This window comes from Falco punctatus, assembly GCF_963210335.1.
Source record: "Falco punctatus genome assembly, chromosome: 4".
Classification (NCBI taxonomy): domain Eukaryota; kingdom Metazoa; phylum Chordata; class Aves; order Falconiformes; family Falconidae; genus Falco; species Falco punctatus.
This window is the reverse complement of record NC_137583.1, coordinates 99,869,405-99,887,724: the sequence shown is the minus strand read 5'-3', so window position 1 is coordinate 99,887,724 and position 18,320 is coordinate 99,869,405. Positions and strand designations below refer to the sequence as shown.

Here is an 18,320-nt window from a genome sequence, read left to right as displayed (position 1 = left end):
GTCAGTAAAAGGAAGAGGCTTTTATGCCCCGAATTTTAAGTAAATTAAAATCCTTTAGCACAGCAGTAAGCACCTCTTAGTCAGTCCCTGAAGTCTTACACACAGCAGCATACCATGATCAGGCAAAAGACTTCATCATCACCCGCTGAGTGTAAGTAAAGCCATCTTTCAGAAGTCATGGAGAAAAGGCATTTGGTGATACTTCTGTTCCGTTCCTGTGAATATTACTGGTTTAGACTCATGAGCAGTATGCATATATACTTCTTGTACTTGTGACTTTGGTATCAGCTGTAATGTTTATCTTAAAAATTCAAAAAGAAAGGTCATACTGAAGTCATTGGATAGGTACTGGATATTCTTTAAGATTAAGTAGTCTTAAAATGCCTAAAGCATAGAAGACTTACTCTGCGTTTGGTTTTGCACATTTTTTAACAATTGCATGACATTGAGGGCAGCTTTAGGTGGAGGCAAAAGCAACAAAGAGAAAAGCTAATCAGTTTTTTAGGCTTCTGTAAAAAAAAATTCTCAGTGACCTTTTAATTGGCATTGACTGTCAGGTGGAAGGTGTCATGATGTAGACATAGATGTGGAATTCACAGACAAAAGATGTATTTGGTGAGGAAGTTTATTGACACTGAGCTATGACTGTTTTTTGCAGACAAATAGAGGACAGTATTCTTGAAGGTATTGATCCTGAAATGTTTTTGAGCATGAAATTTCCTTTTACACACACCACAGTTGTTCTGTTCAGCACTCCATTTTCTGGTAATAATTTCTTTCTGGTTATCCCAAGACATCTTACAGTATAACTGTAGCTTTTTGCTTCTTATGAGCTAAGCCAAAGTATTGCTTACTTATCCATCCTCCTCACCAGTCTTTCTCACATTTCATTTTTAAAGGCCAGTCTCCATCTCTTAATTGTTTAGGGCCGGATGAGCTCACTATGAAACACATCAAACATCTTAGCCCATGAGTTTCTTTTTCTTTTCCTGTTAATCTGTTTCAAGGTAATTGCATAGTTGCCTTCCAGACCCAGATTTGAAGGTCTGAAGTATTTTGGTTTTGCTGTTCACTTTACAGGCGTGTGAAATAAGAATACAGTAAAACTAGCTGGGAATGCTAGGAGAGTTGAACCTGCCTTTATGTGACCAAGCTGGGAACTCGGTTCTTGGTTCCTGTCAGGGAGAAGTGAGTGAATGCTCCCAGCTTGTGAGTCCTTGCAGTCCTAGGGCAACAACTGAGAAAGGGGAAAAAGTGAGTACTGGACTCTTCCTGCCAAAGAAGAAATGAAGGTGAGCAAGGCAGTGGCTGCTGCCCAGAAGTGTAGGAGTCCTCTGCAGCAGAAGCAGTAGTTTCCCCCTCAAGGCTGAAGCTGGAGCTGATGGTCTAATTCCCCAGGCATTTTCCATGGGTTTTCATTCAACTTCTTCCCATTGTCTGTGCTGTTCCCCTTTCCACAGCAAAAATGGGCTGCCTCTCTTGTGTTGGCCCTCTGTCTTTTACAGTTCTCCATTCCATCCTGCATCTGGGGATGGGAAGAGCACGTCACCTGCTGATGCCATCATTTCAGCAGTTCTTAGCAGCTTTACGTTCGTTATGATGTACTTTGAAAGGAATAAAGAGAATAAACTTGGTGTTTGAGGTAGTGAGTGATTCTACTAGGGCATGGTTAAACTCTGATCTATTTTCTTGGGATGCTCATCCTGGCACTCATTTTGTGCATTACTTGAACCCCAGGTCCAACTCTTAAAGTGTAAGATTTTGTGAATTTACTTAGATATGTAAAGAAAACTCAGACTTTTTCAGCTTCTCTACTAAGCTGCATGCCATAGATCTGTGAGCCATTCTGTTATCCTGAATTTTTAAGGATTTTTTTTTTTAAGTGGACAGTAATGTCATAATTGCTTTAGCACTACAGAGAGTTTTTATCCAGTTTGAAAATTGTATTCCAGTAGAAAACCACATAAAATGGTAAGTATAGACTCACTAATTTTAAAATGTCAAGTAGCCCCAAACACTCAAAACATTAGAAGAATTAGACTGATACATCTTTTTGCTTTGCACAGAAAGCATGATTTCCCTCGTTTCTCGTGCTGTGCATACATAATGCATAGATTGAGCTGTTCAGTTTTCTAGCGCCTTGATTTTGTCAGTAGTTTAAAAATGGGAGAATGCTTTCATGTGGCTTTAATTATATAGTCTGGTTTGGATATGGAAGCACTTGAAGAATCTTGACAGTGTTTACTAGATGCAGCATTGTGACCTTGGGAGGTTTACAGAGGCACTTGGGAGAAATATAGGTAGGGATTACGCAAAGGGCATTCACCAAACCCTTGCCAAGACTACTGATGTTTACCATTCCTGCATTGCTTCTGCCTTCATCTGCTTGCTACTCTAATACTGTACTTGTCTGTAAGAAAAATCTGTCCTTTTCCTTCTTTCCTTCACCACATTTTTACTCAGTCATCAGATAGTGATTTCTTTCTTTTGTACATGTAAGTCATTAAGATATACATCTCATATTCCCCATGTGGAAGGAGGTGAGCAATGTTGGTATCATTAAAAAATAGACCATGGGGTAGAACACCAGAGACTGGGCAACATGCAAACTGTCTTGTGTGAAGGAGAAGTTAGCAGACCCAAACCACTGCATTTGCCATTCCTACGAAGGGAGCAGCTGCCACTTCTGAGAGTGTAGCAGCATCAGGGGTGACTCTGTTGTATGTTATGACTGTTACATTTCTGTAAATGTTATTAGAAATCTTCATTATTCTTTTATATGCCATATTTTCAGGTATCTAGATGTGCAATTATTTGATTTTCCAAGAGATATGAGACAAAGGAATGGCCAGGGTCCAATTTTGAAAAGTGTTCAGGTATTAATTGTTTACATTTGGAAAAAAAATAAAAGGACTAGACTGCTGTCTGCCTCTTTAAATGCCCAAATAGCTCTGTGAAGCTTGTCTCATTTTGATTAAGAGCCAGAAGAAACTAAATGCCTAAACCTTTCTAGGCCTTTCTGAAAGTCATAGGTCTACTGTCCATAGTTGGTAATTGCTTTTCTTTCTTTCTCTATAGTATAGTGTAGTCATGGGATTGTATGGCTCTGCCAAACTGTGGGTTGACTTTAGTTCTGTTTTGTGTTATCAACTTCTTCAAGGGCTACAGTTGTGTAAAGGGACCTGAGAGAAGTTGTGGCCTTAATCTGCCTACCTTCAGGCCCCTTTGAGTGGATATAGATGTGAACTAAGCCAAAATGGTTGATGTACAAAAACTTTACACATTTTTTTGTGTGTATATGTTAATATCTATTTTTATGTGTATGTATGTATGTGCATATATACTCGTCATAACTGGGTATCTCAGGATCAACAGTAGTTGGGGTTTTTTTTAGCTTTTAAAATGTCTTTTTGATTGGATTACTTAAAAGTATTATTACTTTTATGATAACTTTGTATGGTTGTTGAGCATAATTCAGCTCTCAAGTGCTGCTTCATCTCCCTCTGCTGTTGCACAGTACACAAGCCCAGCTGAAGGTTTTTTTAGTAAATTACTATGGGGCTTGTGATGTTTCTATCAAGAATTGTCCAGCTCCATACCAGCTGATTACATTAATCTCTCCATTGATGCACTTGACATGTTGACAGCATTTTAATGAGACTGGCTTATTGATAACTCAGAAATGTGTTGTTTTCCAGCCAATAGTAACATTTAATACAATATGGCTAAAGGCAATGCTCGCATTGAGCAAAAATATATGTAGTAGTGTCTAATATTGTGATTGTTTCATTGAAATGCATAAATCTGTATTTTTTCCTTTCTCTGATGGGCAAATTGTTAGTTTTGTAACTGTCATTTTGGTGTGAGACTCTAAATCAGGAGAGACCCCCCAAAAAATTCAAGCCATGTAAAAGGAGATCAGCATTACCTCTGAATTACCACACAGCTGAATAAAAGATTGCAGTTTTATTCTTAAACTTGTATGACAACTGTATATAATTGTTGACTCTTCAGAGATAACTACTGTATGCTTGCATGCCCACATTCAAGAAGCAGCTGTATATTTTCTTGCTCTTCAGACACATGTGTCTAAAACAAATGCATTGACAATCAAAGCAAATGGCATCAGATATGTGTTAAATGTGCCTTGAATTTTTGCTTGATCTTTATCAGTGATGCTGAATGAGTTAAACTGATGATTTTTCAAAGATTCTTTGTATGCCATGACACTGTTAAAAACCAGGATGATGTTTAAAATAATATTAGCAAGGCTAGGAAATCTCAAAATGTGTATAAAGAGACTGCTGCCGGGGGAAGCGTGTTTCAGGTAATTCTTCATGGCCACTAAATGGTATCATTTTCAACTGTCTTCCCCCCTGAAGAACAGCTCCACATAAGCAAACTTGTTTTTCATTTTTAATATTGGCAGTAAATTTGTTAATATAGGAAGACTAAAATTGAAATAGTCAGGTTTGATTTAAATGATCATGTTTTGTTGTGATTTGGTGTTTTTTTTCTGTGGGAAAACCTGAAAAATCATTTCCTCTTTTGACAAACTATATTCTAAATCTGTAGTAGCTAGCATTCAACTAGCAGCTCGAAATTCTAAGTAACACTTCTTCCAAGAGCAGATGTCAGCTTCAATTCCTATTTTACAAATTCATTTATGTCAGAAAATGAGATGCATGGAGAATATTATTGTTGATATTTTTTCAGCTGTGTGTCTACAGCTTTTAATAATAAGATCCTGCTTAGCTCATGGGAAAACATGTCCTAAATATGCTTTAGATTTTGCAGGTCTTTGAAGTAGGACATTGGAGAGTTTTGTTTGTAATCATATTAAGGTGCTTTAATTCAGGAATTATGAAGTAATTAAGGTTGAATTATGAAAATTATCATTGTGTCTTCAAGTGAAGAAATTTTCATTCAGTAATATGACAAAAGTCGAAGTCCATTGAGACTTGAAGGTGAAGTTAGGGGCTAATATTAGCAATTCAGATTTTCTTTTACTAGCTTTTATATAATAATTCTTTAAATTTCCTTTTTTTTTTTTTTAATTAAGCCCTTTTCTTAGACTTTGCCACACTTTTCACATTCCCAAGATGAAACAACTGTCAGAACTAGAAAGGTATTGCCCTACCTTTAGAAATAAGTTCCTAAAAAATAAGTCATGGAACTTGTAATGTGCTTCTCCTAACAGATCTCAAAGGGTCTTTAGAAAGCAACAGACAAACTTTGCTGCAAATGCAATTTTGAACCTAGAGCTGTTTCTTTCAAGTTTCAGCGTCGTTTTAATCGTTCATAATCAGTAATGCCAACATACTGAATGACAGGAAGATAACCTGAGAGGAAAGGGACCTTTTGTGTGGTAACTGAGATAAACCTGTTTGTTTACTGAACCATGAAATGCAGTAGCAGATGATCCTAAGATTTTCTGGTACAGTTAGAAAACAATATCTTGTATGAGATCAAAGATAGACAATTCCCTGATTCTTTTGCAAAGTAATTTCAGGAGATAAATGTAACGCTTTTTCACCAAGATTCAGGTTACTACTGGTTAGCTGCAAAGTGGCATGATAGTACTCTATTTTAAAGAGAAGTATAAGGTTAATAGATTCATGCTTAGAAATAGCATGTTCAGGGACAAATCAGAGTTGGATGTAATAGTAAGTAATACTGCTGGACTCCATGGGGATACTCTTGAGTTAAGGAGAACAGAATTTAGTGACATCTGCTGAAATTAATCTTTCAGAGATCCCTACACTTCCTTTTACACCCTCTGAGCCCTTATCACAATGGATGTGTGTCCTATTTTACAATATGCTTGTTGGTATAGGATGCAGACAGCCTGGCTGCATCCAAAAGGATAAATAAATGCCCACTGGAATAGGTATTCCATGTCCAGAAAGCTGCTCTTTTAAGGTTTTTCTTGAGGTAGCCACGAGTAACAGTAGTATTTTGAAATAACTTAATTTTCTGTGGTTGGCTTAGGAGCTGTGTGTTTGTTGCCTGTTATAGCAGAAGTGAGATGTTATTGCTGATGCCTGATCCAGAGGGACTTCCATGGTGTTATTCTGGTGTGCTCAGTAGTGACTTGTGCAGAGCACGGGGCAGCTGCAGAGCCTCTCCTGGCTCCTGAGCATGGACCATGCCTCAGCTCCCTGGACGCACTAGTGGAAACTCAGTGTTTGTGAGCAAAAAGTGCTGCTTCCTTTTAGGGGTGGATGAGGGAAGGCAGAATGGTTTTAAATGATAGTTACTATCATGTTGAATGACATTTGAAAGTGAGAAGCTGAAAACCCCTTTAGCTGCTGATTTGTGTCGCAGTTATCCTTCAAGGCAGGCAATGACAAGCTGTTGAGAGATATTAACCCAGCTGCTAACACCCATGGAGGAGTGCAAAACTTAAGCATTAATCTTGTTTTGTGGCTTTTGTCAGTGTTGCATAAAGGAAGGTGTATTGTAATTGATCTCCAAACCAGAAAGGAAATGTCAGTATGTAGCTAGTAGTGGAATAGTCAAAATAAAGACCCATGGGATAATAGAAAATTCTTTTCACCCAGGGAAAGATTTACAACTTCCTCAGCCTGTTGAGAGCACAACATTATTATATTGTCAAATTTTAGTAATTTTGCACTGATGTGTAGGAAATCTGCTACAAATCACCAGATAGCCTGCCCAGATCCACTAAATGACTTGGAAACTTTTTAGACACCCTGAGTATAAAATTACAGTTCTCAAGGCTTCTGTTTAGCTTCCCTCTAACACTGGCAGCGAGTCAGAGTGCTAAGTGCCTATGATTTTGCTGATATTCGTACTGCTTCTCACATGCTTGGAAGCACCTTACCCTTGATAGAACCAAGTCCCTATCTCATGCCCAGATCCCATCAATAGCCACAAATCAGATATCTGCCTCTGTGGCCTTTGGGGCTTGCCCCAGCTGATTTTCTCCAGGTGTGGACTGAGTGCTGCACAAAAGCTTGCAGCAAGATGTGGTGTTTTTTTCAGACCATGGCCTCCACAGATGACAGTGTGGGGACTGGCAAATCTGCTGTCCAGCCAGTAGGTAGGTGGTTGCAGCGTACCTCCAGGCTGTGGAGGTCCCCAGCCCTGTGCCTTCTCTGCCTAGAGCATTGCTACTGCTCTCTGCAGCCAGGACTGAGGGAACTAGGGATCGCTGTTGAATCTCTTGCAGTTTGCATGAGAAAGCACACTCTCTGGGCACTCACACACATGTGGTAACCTGGATTTCAGTCCCAAGGACCGAAGGACTCCAAGGACTGCAGGACTCCAAGGACTGCTCATACTATTTTATTCAGGGAGTTTTTCATGCAAATAATATTTGCACATACTTCCAGTGTTGTCCATAGTCCTCAGTCTATCCAGAGTTATCCTCCATCATTGCACATGTTCTTCTGTCCCAAGACATCTGCTTTCATACAAATCAGAATGGAAGTGAAGGAGTGTCCTTTGTCCCCCAGTCTGGTGATTATGGTACTGCTCTGGGAGGCATGTGTTTGAATCTTGTCCATCCCCCAGGTTTCCAACTTTCTGGGTAAATGCTCTAACCATGGTCTCTATGTGTTCATGTTGAAGTGCAGCGACTTCTGGGTGGGCAGAGGTGATTCCCAACTTCAGTAAAGCCAGAGAGGTGTCAGATTTAGGATATGCCTTTCTTCACTTGTGGTGGGCTCATGTTTTGGGTCAATGCCTTTCTGGGATTGCCTGCATTGTACAGGGAGCATAGGGTTCAACTAGAAAGCTGTGAATTTCATTGCTTAACAAGATGCTGAAAAGTTAGGAAACAGGATGCTCCAATGCCAGCAATGAATCCCTCCACATATGGAAGCCTCTGTAACAGTGAAACAAGAGAAAGAACAACCTGAGACATGACATTTAAGCACATTAGTGTATGTCATCCTGGGTGAGTCCATTGGTTGGTAGAGCCTGATGTAACTTCTTTGATTTCAGCATAGCGAAAAACAGTTTAGGGCAGTGTGGGATGGGGTTGTGGCCCACAAAGTTTGTTACAGTAATGAAATCCCAGATGTCAGGTATCCCCTTTGCTCATGTACTCATGGCTGAGAAAGAAATGATGGCTCATTTCTGGCAGAAAATAGTGCGTTTGTAGGTAAGCGAGCTATAAGACAACAGAAAGAGAATAAATCAGAAAACATGGCCAAATGGGAGTGTAAGTGTGAGCTCTGTGCTTGTTCTCACAGCACATTTGGTGGTAAGGCTTTTAACCATTTCAATACAGTGATGCAGGTGTCCTATATTTCATGTGAAATAGAAGTAACTATAAACAGAAGGGCACTGCAAAATCCGTAATTGTGCCTTTGTAGGACTTTGCATGGATAGACAAATATCCCCTAGCACAGGACTGAGGCCGTAATGGGCAAACCTTGCTTTGCAGGAAACCACCTCCTCCCTCCCTCCATCAGGATGATAGATTCACTCAGTAACATCTATTTGACATTTAGTGTCTTAGATCCCACATGTCTACCTCTGTGGCAGAAAAAGCATGATGTGGTAGCAGACTCACATTAATGCAGCTCTCAAGTCCAAACAGAGCCTGATGTCTTCTTTTGTAATAGCAAGTTGTAATTTTTGTTACCTACCCCTTAATTTTCAACCTGTGAACATTTTTCCCTGATTCTATTGTATCAGCTATTATACAGATTAGCCTATTTGCATGCTCTGCCAAGCTTAACCAAAAAGATTCAACTCTGCAGGTCACATTTATTAGCAGAAGGAATACTCCCACGGTACGTTTGCTTAATTTTTCATCTCTAAATAGAGAGGATTGCCAAAAAATTAAGCATCCTTGTCTTAAGAGGGAGAGAGGAGTCAGTAAAGACATTGATGAAGTAGCAGTGATTTCAAAATAGCTTCTCATGTGTTGAGTTTTAACCATTGGAGAGAAATACTGTGGTATTTCAGATTAAGTTTTGTGAAGAAATGTACATTATGTGCCAAACAAATCCCTACTTAGCTTCCTGTGGTAATCTGATTCCTAGGTTTTGAGTGTCTGATAATAACTTCCAACAGTTTTAGTTTTCCCCTAAACAGCACTGTTGGTAGAAAAAAATGCAGTTTCTAGTTACGGGAAGCAGGACTGAGTCGGGTCTGGACCTGCAGAGCTTCCAGCTTGGCCCTGTGGCTTCTGATCCTGGGTCTTGGCTTTCTCTGCCCCATGCTCTCAATCCACCTCTGTGTCAGGAGCCAGCAGGGAGTGGTAATGTGTAGGCAAAGGGGAGATCTCAGCTGGGCATGACTGAGCTGCAGAAAAGCAGAGAGCAGGTGGGTGTGAGGAGAAGTGTTTCCTCCTTCTGAGATCAGAGCAGACATCTAGGATAACAAGTAAAAATACCATATTGGCTGTATTGTCCGTTTTTACCAGCAGTAGGTCCTAATTTATATAGCAACAGGATTTTTCAGAAGTCTCTTACATGCTAGTGAAGTGGTTCTGTATTACTGAGGAAACTGTATATGTTTTCATATCAAATGAAGTTTGAGAAACAATAAAGTAAAATTCTTTGCAATGGTTTTCTAAGAATGGAGGAATTTTCATAACGTGGAAATTTTACTGACTGCCGTCTCACTAGAACAATGTTATTACTCAGCAATAACAGGATGCCCACAGATGAAACATGAATTCACCCCTTTAGGTGAATTATGCTATCAGGTTAGAACAGTTGGCCTTACCCTAGTGTTAGATATGTAGCAAAATCAGTACAAAATCAGCAAAAAAATACAGTTGGAGTATGGGATGTTGCTGGAGGGCGGTGTGCGTGTTTTACCATTTAAACTGCCTTCGGGGAGTCTTGTGCATGCTCCTCTGAAGACACGATCTGCTCGTGCCTGAGGCTGTGCCAGCAAGCGCACTGTGTGCAGAAGCAGGGAGCAGCTCAAAGCCCCCATCAGGGACAGTCTAGACAGTAAATACTGTAAAAGCATGCTAATCCTTTCTAATAGGCAGCTCACTGCTGGAGTGATAAATGAGGCAGTTCCCATCCTGGGACAACTCTGGGGGCCATTTTTCTCAGTTTTCCATTACATTTTCTCAGTTTTCCATAGTATAAATTTGTAGAAAGCAGTGTGTGACAGAGAGTCAGTGGTAAGGGAACATGAGCACAAATATCCAGGCTTAAATTTTGGAATACTGTGCAGTTCACTTCCTTGTACCTCCTTTTTTGTCTAAAAGAATTACCACCAAACAAAGTGTTAAGGTATCAAATGTTTTAACATGCTAGAGACACGATATGTATAGTGCTTGAGAAATACAAGAGAGCATTAGAATCTCAGATAGCATTAGTTATTTTAGTATGGAGGGAAAATTTGTTGGAGAAACCTTGTTTAGATATGCTGAGAAGCTTTATTGAACAGGTCTTCATGCCATGATGGATTTCCTGAAAAAGGAGTGATTGTCCTATCTAAAACCCCTTGAAATCCTAACAAAATGCTAGTGGAAGGAAAGGCTGCTTACCACAACTTTACCCAACCAAAAGAAGACATTTTTAAATGCAAATTAAAGATGTTCGTGCAAGGTGATCCCAAATAGTCCAGCTTACTTTCTAAGTGAAGAGCATCATCACCCCTACAATGTGCAAGTTTGAACTAACAGACAATCAAATCTCAACTGCTCTAATATATAAGAGTTTAGTGAAAGAAAAAACCACAAATCCTGTGGCAGATGTGTGCAAAGCAGGTAGATAGTTTGTGATATGCTGAAGGAAAATTAATCCAATATATTAATCAAAATATTATGAACCCATCACTGAATGGAAAATTTTATGTTACCTGTGGCTTGTGATACATGAATTTAAAGGTGTTTGCCTTTAGAAAAAGAAGTGCTGTTCATTGTCTTGTAGTTTGCAGATGGCTTTTCTTTATAAATTATAGCATTAAGATCCTGTGAGTGTATTCTTTGTTGCCGAGTTACAGGTGTGTCTTCAGATAAAAGGAGAGTGCTGCAGGAAAAGAAAAAGATGTCAGTTGGCTTATGCTGAGCTTGTACAATGGTTTCCTTGTTATATGATAGAAACTAAAATAAAGCAATGAATCCTGCGATGTGTTTGTTCATATAAAATGCCACTGGTGTATGGCTACTGGGGTTGCTCATTTTGGCTTGGATGAAATGCAGAGGCAATAATACATGTGTGTATACCAGGTTTCCTGTAGATAAAACAGTACGTCAGATTCAGCATGAAAAGGAATCTTGGTTTGTAACAAGGATGATGGCCATGCTTCCCATGACATTACTATGGCCAGGTTTTTACTCCTGGGCTTTTTATATAACAATCAATCACAGAGAAATTCCCCAGGAGACTTTAGTTCCTTGTACTGTCAGACAAATTGTTGTGGTTTAACCCCGGCCGGCAACCAAGCACCACGCAGCCACTTGCTCGCTCCCCCCCCCACCCAGACGGATGGGAAAGAGGATTGGAAAGGAATGTAAAACTCAAGGGTTGAGATAAGAACAATTTAATAGGTAAAGCAAAAGCTGTGCATGCAAGCAAAGCAAAGCAAAGCAAAGCAAAGTATTCATTCACCACTTCCCATGGGCAGGCAGGTGTTCGGCCATCCCCAGGACAGCAGGGCTCCATTACTCGGGAAGACAAACACCATAATGCCAAATGTCATGTCCCTCCCCTTCCTTCTTCCCCCAGTTTATATACTCAGCATGACATCATATGGTATGGAATACCTCTTTGGCTAGCTTGGGTCACCTGTCCTGGCTGTGTCCCCTCCCAATTTCTTGTGCCCCTCCAGCCCTCTGGCTGGCAGGGCCCAAGAAACCAAAAAGTCCTTGATTTAGTATAAATATCACCCAGCAACAAATAAAGCCATCAGTGTGTTATCAACATTGTTCTCACATCATAGCCAAAACACAGCACTGCACTAACTACTAAGAAGAAAATTAACTCTATCCCAGCTAAAAGCAGGACACAAATAAAGTGCATCATTATATCATGCTAATCAAAGGTAGCTACAACATTTAGAAAAAATCAGTATGAACTATTGCTTGTATTAATATCTAATGTGAATTAACTTTTACTTGATCTTTATGTAATATTTATCCCCAGATCTGCCATTGAGAAGCTGGGAGTGGAATTTTTTGAGACCGTGTACAGCTATCTCAAGCAAGTGAGACAGCAGAACGCCAGTGAGGTGGAGATCAGGAGACGTCTGGAGAAACTGGTTTCTAGAGCAAGCGATTGCTTTGAAGTGGATCAGCTTCTCTACTTTGAAGAGCAGCTACGGGCTTCAGAATCACGTCTTCAGCTGTAAAAGGTGTGTCAGTAACAGCACTGGAAAGGCAAGGAGGTGTGAAGATGCTGAGCTGCCTTCCTCAGGCCAGCAAGCGTGGGAGGTGTTTGGAGGAAACTGCTGAAGGTAACGTAGTACACAAGTATGTGGGTGAACTCTATTTGAGAATCCAGACGGCAGTGAGAACTGGGTAAATACGGTACAGATTACAGGGGCAGGAGGAAGAACAAATGTTTGTGACATTGGAGAGGAGGATTCACTGTTACCAGAGTCCCCTTTTTTCACCACTTAAGGCATAAAGAAAGGTGTTCTGGGCCTGGGCCAGGTGTCAATCCTGCCCTCAGACATCCTGGCAAAGCTGCATCTGATGGAAATGGGGTTAGACTCCAGCTGCTGTCGATTACCCGGCACTTAACTGGTCCTCATGACATTTGAGCCCGTATTTTTTGTACTTCAGCAGATTTACCCTTGAACATACATGGCCACTAATTGTCTTGTTATTATTCATTGTTCAAAAGGACTGCATTTAATCTGTGTGACTTTCAAAGGAACTGTGAAATACATGCATACGTGTATATTTATATTCATGCTCACCTACGCAGAGATAGGTATGTATATGCATAGAGGCAGAAGGATGTCAGGCCATATACCGAATGCACGTGCATGTGTAGAGACAGATGTGAGGCCTGAGCTATAGCCAACTATGTTAGATAGAAATCCTTACTGCGACTTCTAAGAGTTTTGGATCAAATTCATTGTACACAGATGGAACAATAAACGTGGGGTTTTTTGCTTGCACATAGTTACCATTAATGTTTTTTCTTAGTGTTTATGATCCTTTCTTCATATGCATCACACTTTTGCTGATGTCAGCTGTATATCATGCTCTGATTACATACCTGATGTTTTCCTTTTACCTCTTCTTTATTCTGCATACTGAGCTCCTTCATCCATCTGTGTAAAACACTAAAAGGTAACAAAGTGGTACAATCCATAAGGGAATCTCAGATGAACTGTGGACCAAATTAATTTTAGGCATCAAACCATTATCATAATCCTTATAATTCCTGCTTTTATGCCACAACTCTTAAAGGACTCAGGGGCTGAATTAAATAAATTAAAATAAATTAATAATATGAATATCAAAAAACATTGCTATTTGGCCTGAGATGAGTTATTTACAGCTAAGGATGCTGGTATTGATAGTAAATTAAGCAATGCTACTGATCCATCTTTGTGACATGCTTTAAGATGCTCAAAGGGAAAGGTAAGTAGGGTCATCTTAAGTAGGGTCTCAGCAGCAACACAGACTGAGGAAGCAAAGGACATGCACAGCTACAGAAGATGTGGCATTGTATTTCCAGCTCAAAGTAATAGGAGATCCTGGCATGTTTGATTTCAGCTTTTATTTGGAATACATGGTGTTACAAACCAGAGGCTAAAAGCTGCCGTGATGTTCACCGAGGCAGGGAAACATAAGGGTTTTTTTCTTCTATGTGGTGCTTCAGATCCCTTAGGTGGAGAGACAGTTTGAAGCCCAGATTTTCAGTAAGGTTCATTCTCTTTCCTGTTACTACTTCTTGTACTTACACTGCCCATCCTTCTCAGTGTTGTGTCTATACCTGCCTCCATATTTTTTGCACATGACTCCATTTAAGACCATTTAAACACAGACGTGCCGAAGTCCAAGATACAGGAGGAGGGGTTGGATGTTGCAGGGACTAAAAAGTTCACAAAGCAAACAGTAACTGACACTTGGTGAGAATAATGTCAGAGAAAGGTAATCTTGACTACTGCTCTTACCTCTGGCTGTGATTCAAAGTGACTTACCACAGAAACTTCAAAAACAGCCTCTGTAAGCAGCCAGTTCCATTTTATTAATGACAAACACCTCATCAGACTTTTTTTGTGCAGCCATGGTTTAGCCATGCAGGTTGCCCCTCAGGGAAACAGTTGCTCTCTGATGAGAAGTACTTCTGGTTGTTCATGCAAAAAAGACATTGCAGTGCTTTTTACAGTTACTTCAGTTGCTTTCTTCTTTCTGCAGGATATGACCTTCAAGTCATGTGAGGATCTGGAGGCTACTGCTTTACTGGTTATATGCTTTAAACGCTTTGGTTTGGTTTTTCCATCAATCATACCACAGTTAGGCGATGTGGTATACATACTAAACTCAGCAGGAACCTTTTTGTCTTTGTACTGTAGTAAAAGCACAGAAATAAATACCGTGAATTTGACAGAAATTCTTACGTGACTGTTTCTTTTGACAGTCATTTCAGAAAGGTGTTAGGTTGCATTATATGCCTTTGTCTCTACTCTGATTTTCCAATAAAGCCCTACCTTTTTCAGATCTCATCCCTTTCAAAATCCTCAGCAAATTGCTGGGTTTGAAACTGCATCATCCGGGCCAGGACTGGCTCTTATTTTAGAGACAGTTAGGTCTTTCTCCACCGGAACTTGATAAAACCCAATTAATTTGTCTCTGTCCTTCTGCCTTCTGTACCCCAGGGAGGATATGCATCAGGAGTTCCACAGCTGACTTTTGGTTTGGTTTTAGTGATGTTTAAAGGCCTTATTCTACACTAATGCAGCTGCACAGTAAGTAGCCTTCAGTGGGGATTTTGTGTGCTATCACCAAGCTTGCAGAGATGGGCATGTGCGTATATAGAAAAAAAAGTTGCAAGGTCTTTTTCCAGACAATTGCCATATCTATCTGTTTTACAACATAACAACTAAGTATACCCATCATACTGATATTATCTTGATAATGTATAGTCTACACTGTTCATGATTCATGTGATACTGTTATCATAAACCTTGCACAAACACACATGTCTCCTATCAGATTCTCTCTTGAGGTCGCCACTGGCTAAAAATCCACTGATCCTAAATATTTCAGACTAAATAGATCAGTGAAGATTTTTTTAAAAAATATGTAGACACATGAATCAAAAATTGTGTATATTTTATAAAAATATATATAGACACATTAATCAAAAATTGTCTCTACACACCCTGGGGTAGAGAGGCTGGTGCCTTAATATGGGTAGGCTGTCTCTGTGGAGCCTGGGGAAGCTGCATTTGGTACAATGGTATGAGTATTAAAGGTAACAGCATTTATTGAAATGTCATGCTGATAATCTCTATATGGTTACCAGATCAGTTATTTTTCTGTAGGCAAGTGCAGTATAAAAATAGAATAGTAAATTTTGAACTGACAAAAAAAAGTATGGTAATGAATCCTTAGAGGTCCCTAGAAATGCCAAAAGTCTCAAGAAAGCAGGAGTGGTCAGTGTTCATGAAGTGCAAGCAATAGTCAAGCCCAGTCAGGCTTTTAACAGGCCTTATTGTTCCATGAACAGGTTAATCTACAAGGAGAGAAGGGCGGAGTTCTTTTCTAACCTAATAAAGCCTTGATGGAAGGAGAGAAACAGATCAAATTCATTACAAGGTCTATTACAAAATGCAGTGACTTGCCAGAATTTATTTTTTTTTAAAAAAAATCTCTTCATAGAAGATCAGATCTTGCATAAGATAGATTTTAGTTTTCAGGTTTATTCTGCTTGCTGCGGGAAAAGGGCTTAAGATGAAGAAAAGACTTAGTCCCTGTCTTTTATATATGAAATGCATTTCATATGTGAAAACAAAGGAATTACAAGCAAGTTCATTTCCAGCAAAATCCCATTGCTTGTGGTCATTAGTAGAAAACTAAAAGAAAGAAGGAGGGTTGTTACTATCATGTATCTTCAGTAATAAAAAAGCAACAGAGCTGCTGGAAGTGAATGTGAGGAAATAAATGTAAAGATGTTAGATTCCTGCAGATTGGGCTTCATAAAAGGTCTCATTTGACCTACGGATTTGTACCAAAAGCTTCACAAGCATTGGGCAACCTTGCTGCTTTTTTATTGACTCTCTTAAAAATGCTACGGGCTGTATTGATGCAGAGATAACTGCAAACAAAGGAAGTGAGGTGAGTAATTATTTAATGCTTTAGTGCCTTGAACCTGGTAAAAAGGTGCTTGAACTATAAAAGGAAAAAGAACATTTGAATTTTTTGATAAGAAATAGAACTGTCAACATCTTGTCCACAGCTGGGTTAGCGGGCAGACCAATTATATTTGTCACAGCAAAGAAAAAGTTAATCCTTTCTTAGAGGTGATTGGCCTGCCAGATAATCCCTAGAAGGCATCAGAGTTTCCTGTCTATAAAATGAATTAGAGGTTTCCAGTGTCTGAAAATCCTACCTGCAGGAAAGGATCATCCTTCTGCAGGACCTGGCTCTGTGGGTGCTGCCTTGTGAGGACCAGTTCCGAGATGCCCTCAGGGCCAAACCACAAACCTGCAGCTGGCACAGCCAGAGCTCACCCCTGACTGCTGGCTCTCCAGCTCCACATGTAACTGGGGTGATGGAGCATCGACCAGATACACAGGTGAAAAAAAGATAGGAGGCAGCAAAGCAGGCTTACAGACTTGTCTTCCAGTGCACTATAAGTGCAACTGGTGTTACCTGAAGGAATTTACTGGGCAAGAGAAGAAAAGCTCAAAGAGGAAAGTCACTTAGAGACAAGGAACAAGAGGTATGTAGGCATACTTAATTTTATATCTGTAATATGTGTTCACAACACATCATAACCTGAAAACCCTTTAGTCTGTCTCCTCTGAAAACGGTGTTTTTCAGGAGAGGTCCCACAGAAAGTTTTCTGCATGTGATTATCAGTACTAAGTAGAAGTCTCATGAAAATACAGTCCCCAACTGCTGATCTGGCTGATGATTATTACTGCTCAGGAATATGACTGCCTTGATGAGAACTACCCAGATGTCCTGGGCCTGTGTACGTGAGAAGAGCTGGGAACAGCAAAGGTAAATGTATTTATGTACAGACTTGTTGGAACAGGGGGTGGGGAAGGGACAGAATAGAAGGAAAATGGTCATGGGTTCCTCCCTCTTGCACCTTCTCCTCATATACATAATTCCCCACCCAGTCCTAATTATTTTTGTCACTTTTTTATCATTGGGGGAAGGAAGGGAGAGTGGATGGTTTTCTGAAGGCACTGAAATAACTGGAATGAGACCAGGAGTGAAATCCTAGCAGGAAACCTTGACCTCAAGTGCAGTGTTCAGAGCAAGAGAAGACATGCAAAGAAGATATCCATACAACTATGGGTCCAATTTTCTTTTATCTGGATTGTAATATGTCCATCATATAATTAGTGTTGACAGATAATTTGCCATGTTAGCTCTGCAGACAGGTTTCAGTCTTGAGTTGTTCACACATGGTTTGCTGCAGCCACCTGATTTTTGGTATTCCCACACCGTGTAGCTGGTCACTACCCCATCAGGTCAGGAAACAGAAACCAGGTCATGAGAATAAACTTCCCAGCAGAAAAATCAGTCTGTTGAGGAAAACAGACTTTTAGTCAGCTGGTTTAGAAGTGCATCTTTTAATTATTTAGTATATATTTATCCATTCCACTTGATGACACCTGGCCAGGGATTCCCAGTGTTTTGCAACATGCCAGCAATGCACACATTGTGACTATCATCCCACAGATAAAATGGGCTCTGTTTTATTGTCATTTTCATTAATACCTGGGTAGCTGTTATCAAAGTACAAAGGCAGTGGTGTGCAAACAAGAAATAATACTTCCAAAGAAAAGTGGCAAATGGAAGGGAAGAAGGTTACACCTTTCTACTAATTAACTGTCCTGTGTATTGATTCATTTTTCCATTTAGAATCTGCAGTCTGTCTTGGGGAATCTGAGAATGTTATATCTCCATATTTGTATCTATATAGAGAAATTAATTGTGAATCTGTCATGATTTGTCTATCTGTCAAATGCCTCTACATCTACACATGCACACACAGACATATATACACATATAGGTATGTATATATCCTTACACACAACACATCACCAAATCTTCAGGAATACTTTTTCTCTCTTAATAAACAAAACATCTGCCAACTACTCAGAAAAAATCTTACAAGCAGCTAAATGCACAGCTAAATACACCTTAAGGGGAAAAACCCCAAAAGTCCTGATAA

The 18,320-nt window shown here is 39.8% G+C and overlaps 1 protein-coding gene across 1 annotated transcript in view; it reads left to right on the top strand.

Annotated features, from left to right (window-relative positions):
• Positions 1-18,320, top strand: part of NEK11 (NIMA related kinase 11) — a 111,481-nt gene that overhangs the window by 66,681 nt on the left and 26,480 nt on the right. Inside the window, 2 exon segments of the mRNA XM_080383224.1 lie at positions 12,090-12,399; positions 14,782-17,134. Coding sequence (XP_080239350.1) covers positions 12,090-12,294 — 205 coding nt within the window. The 3' untranslated portion in view covers positions 12,295-12,399; positions 14,782-17,134.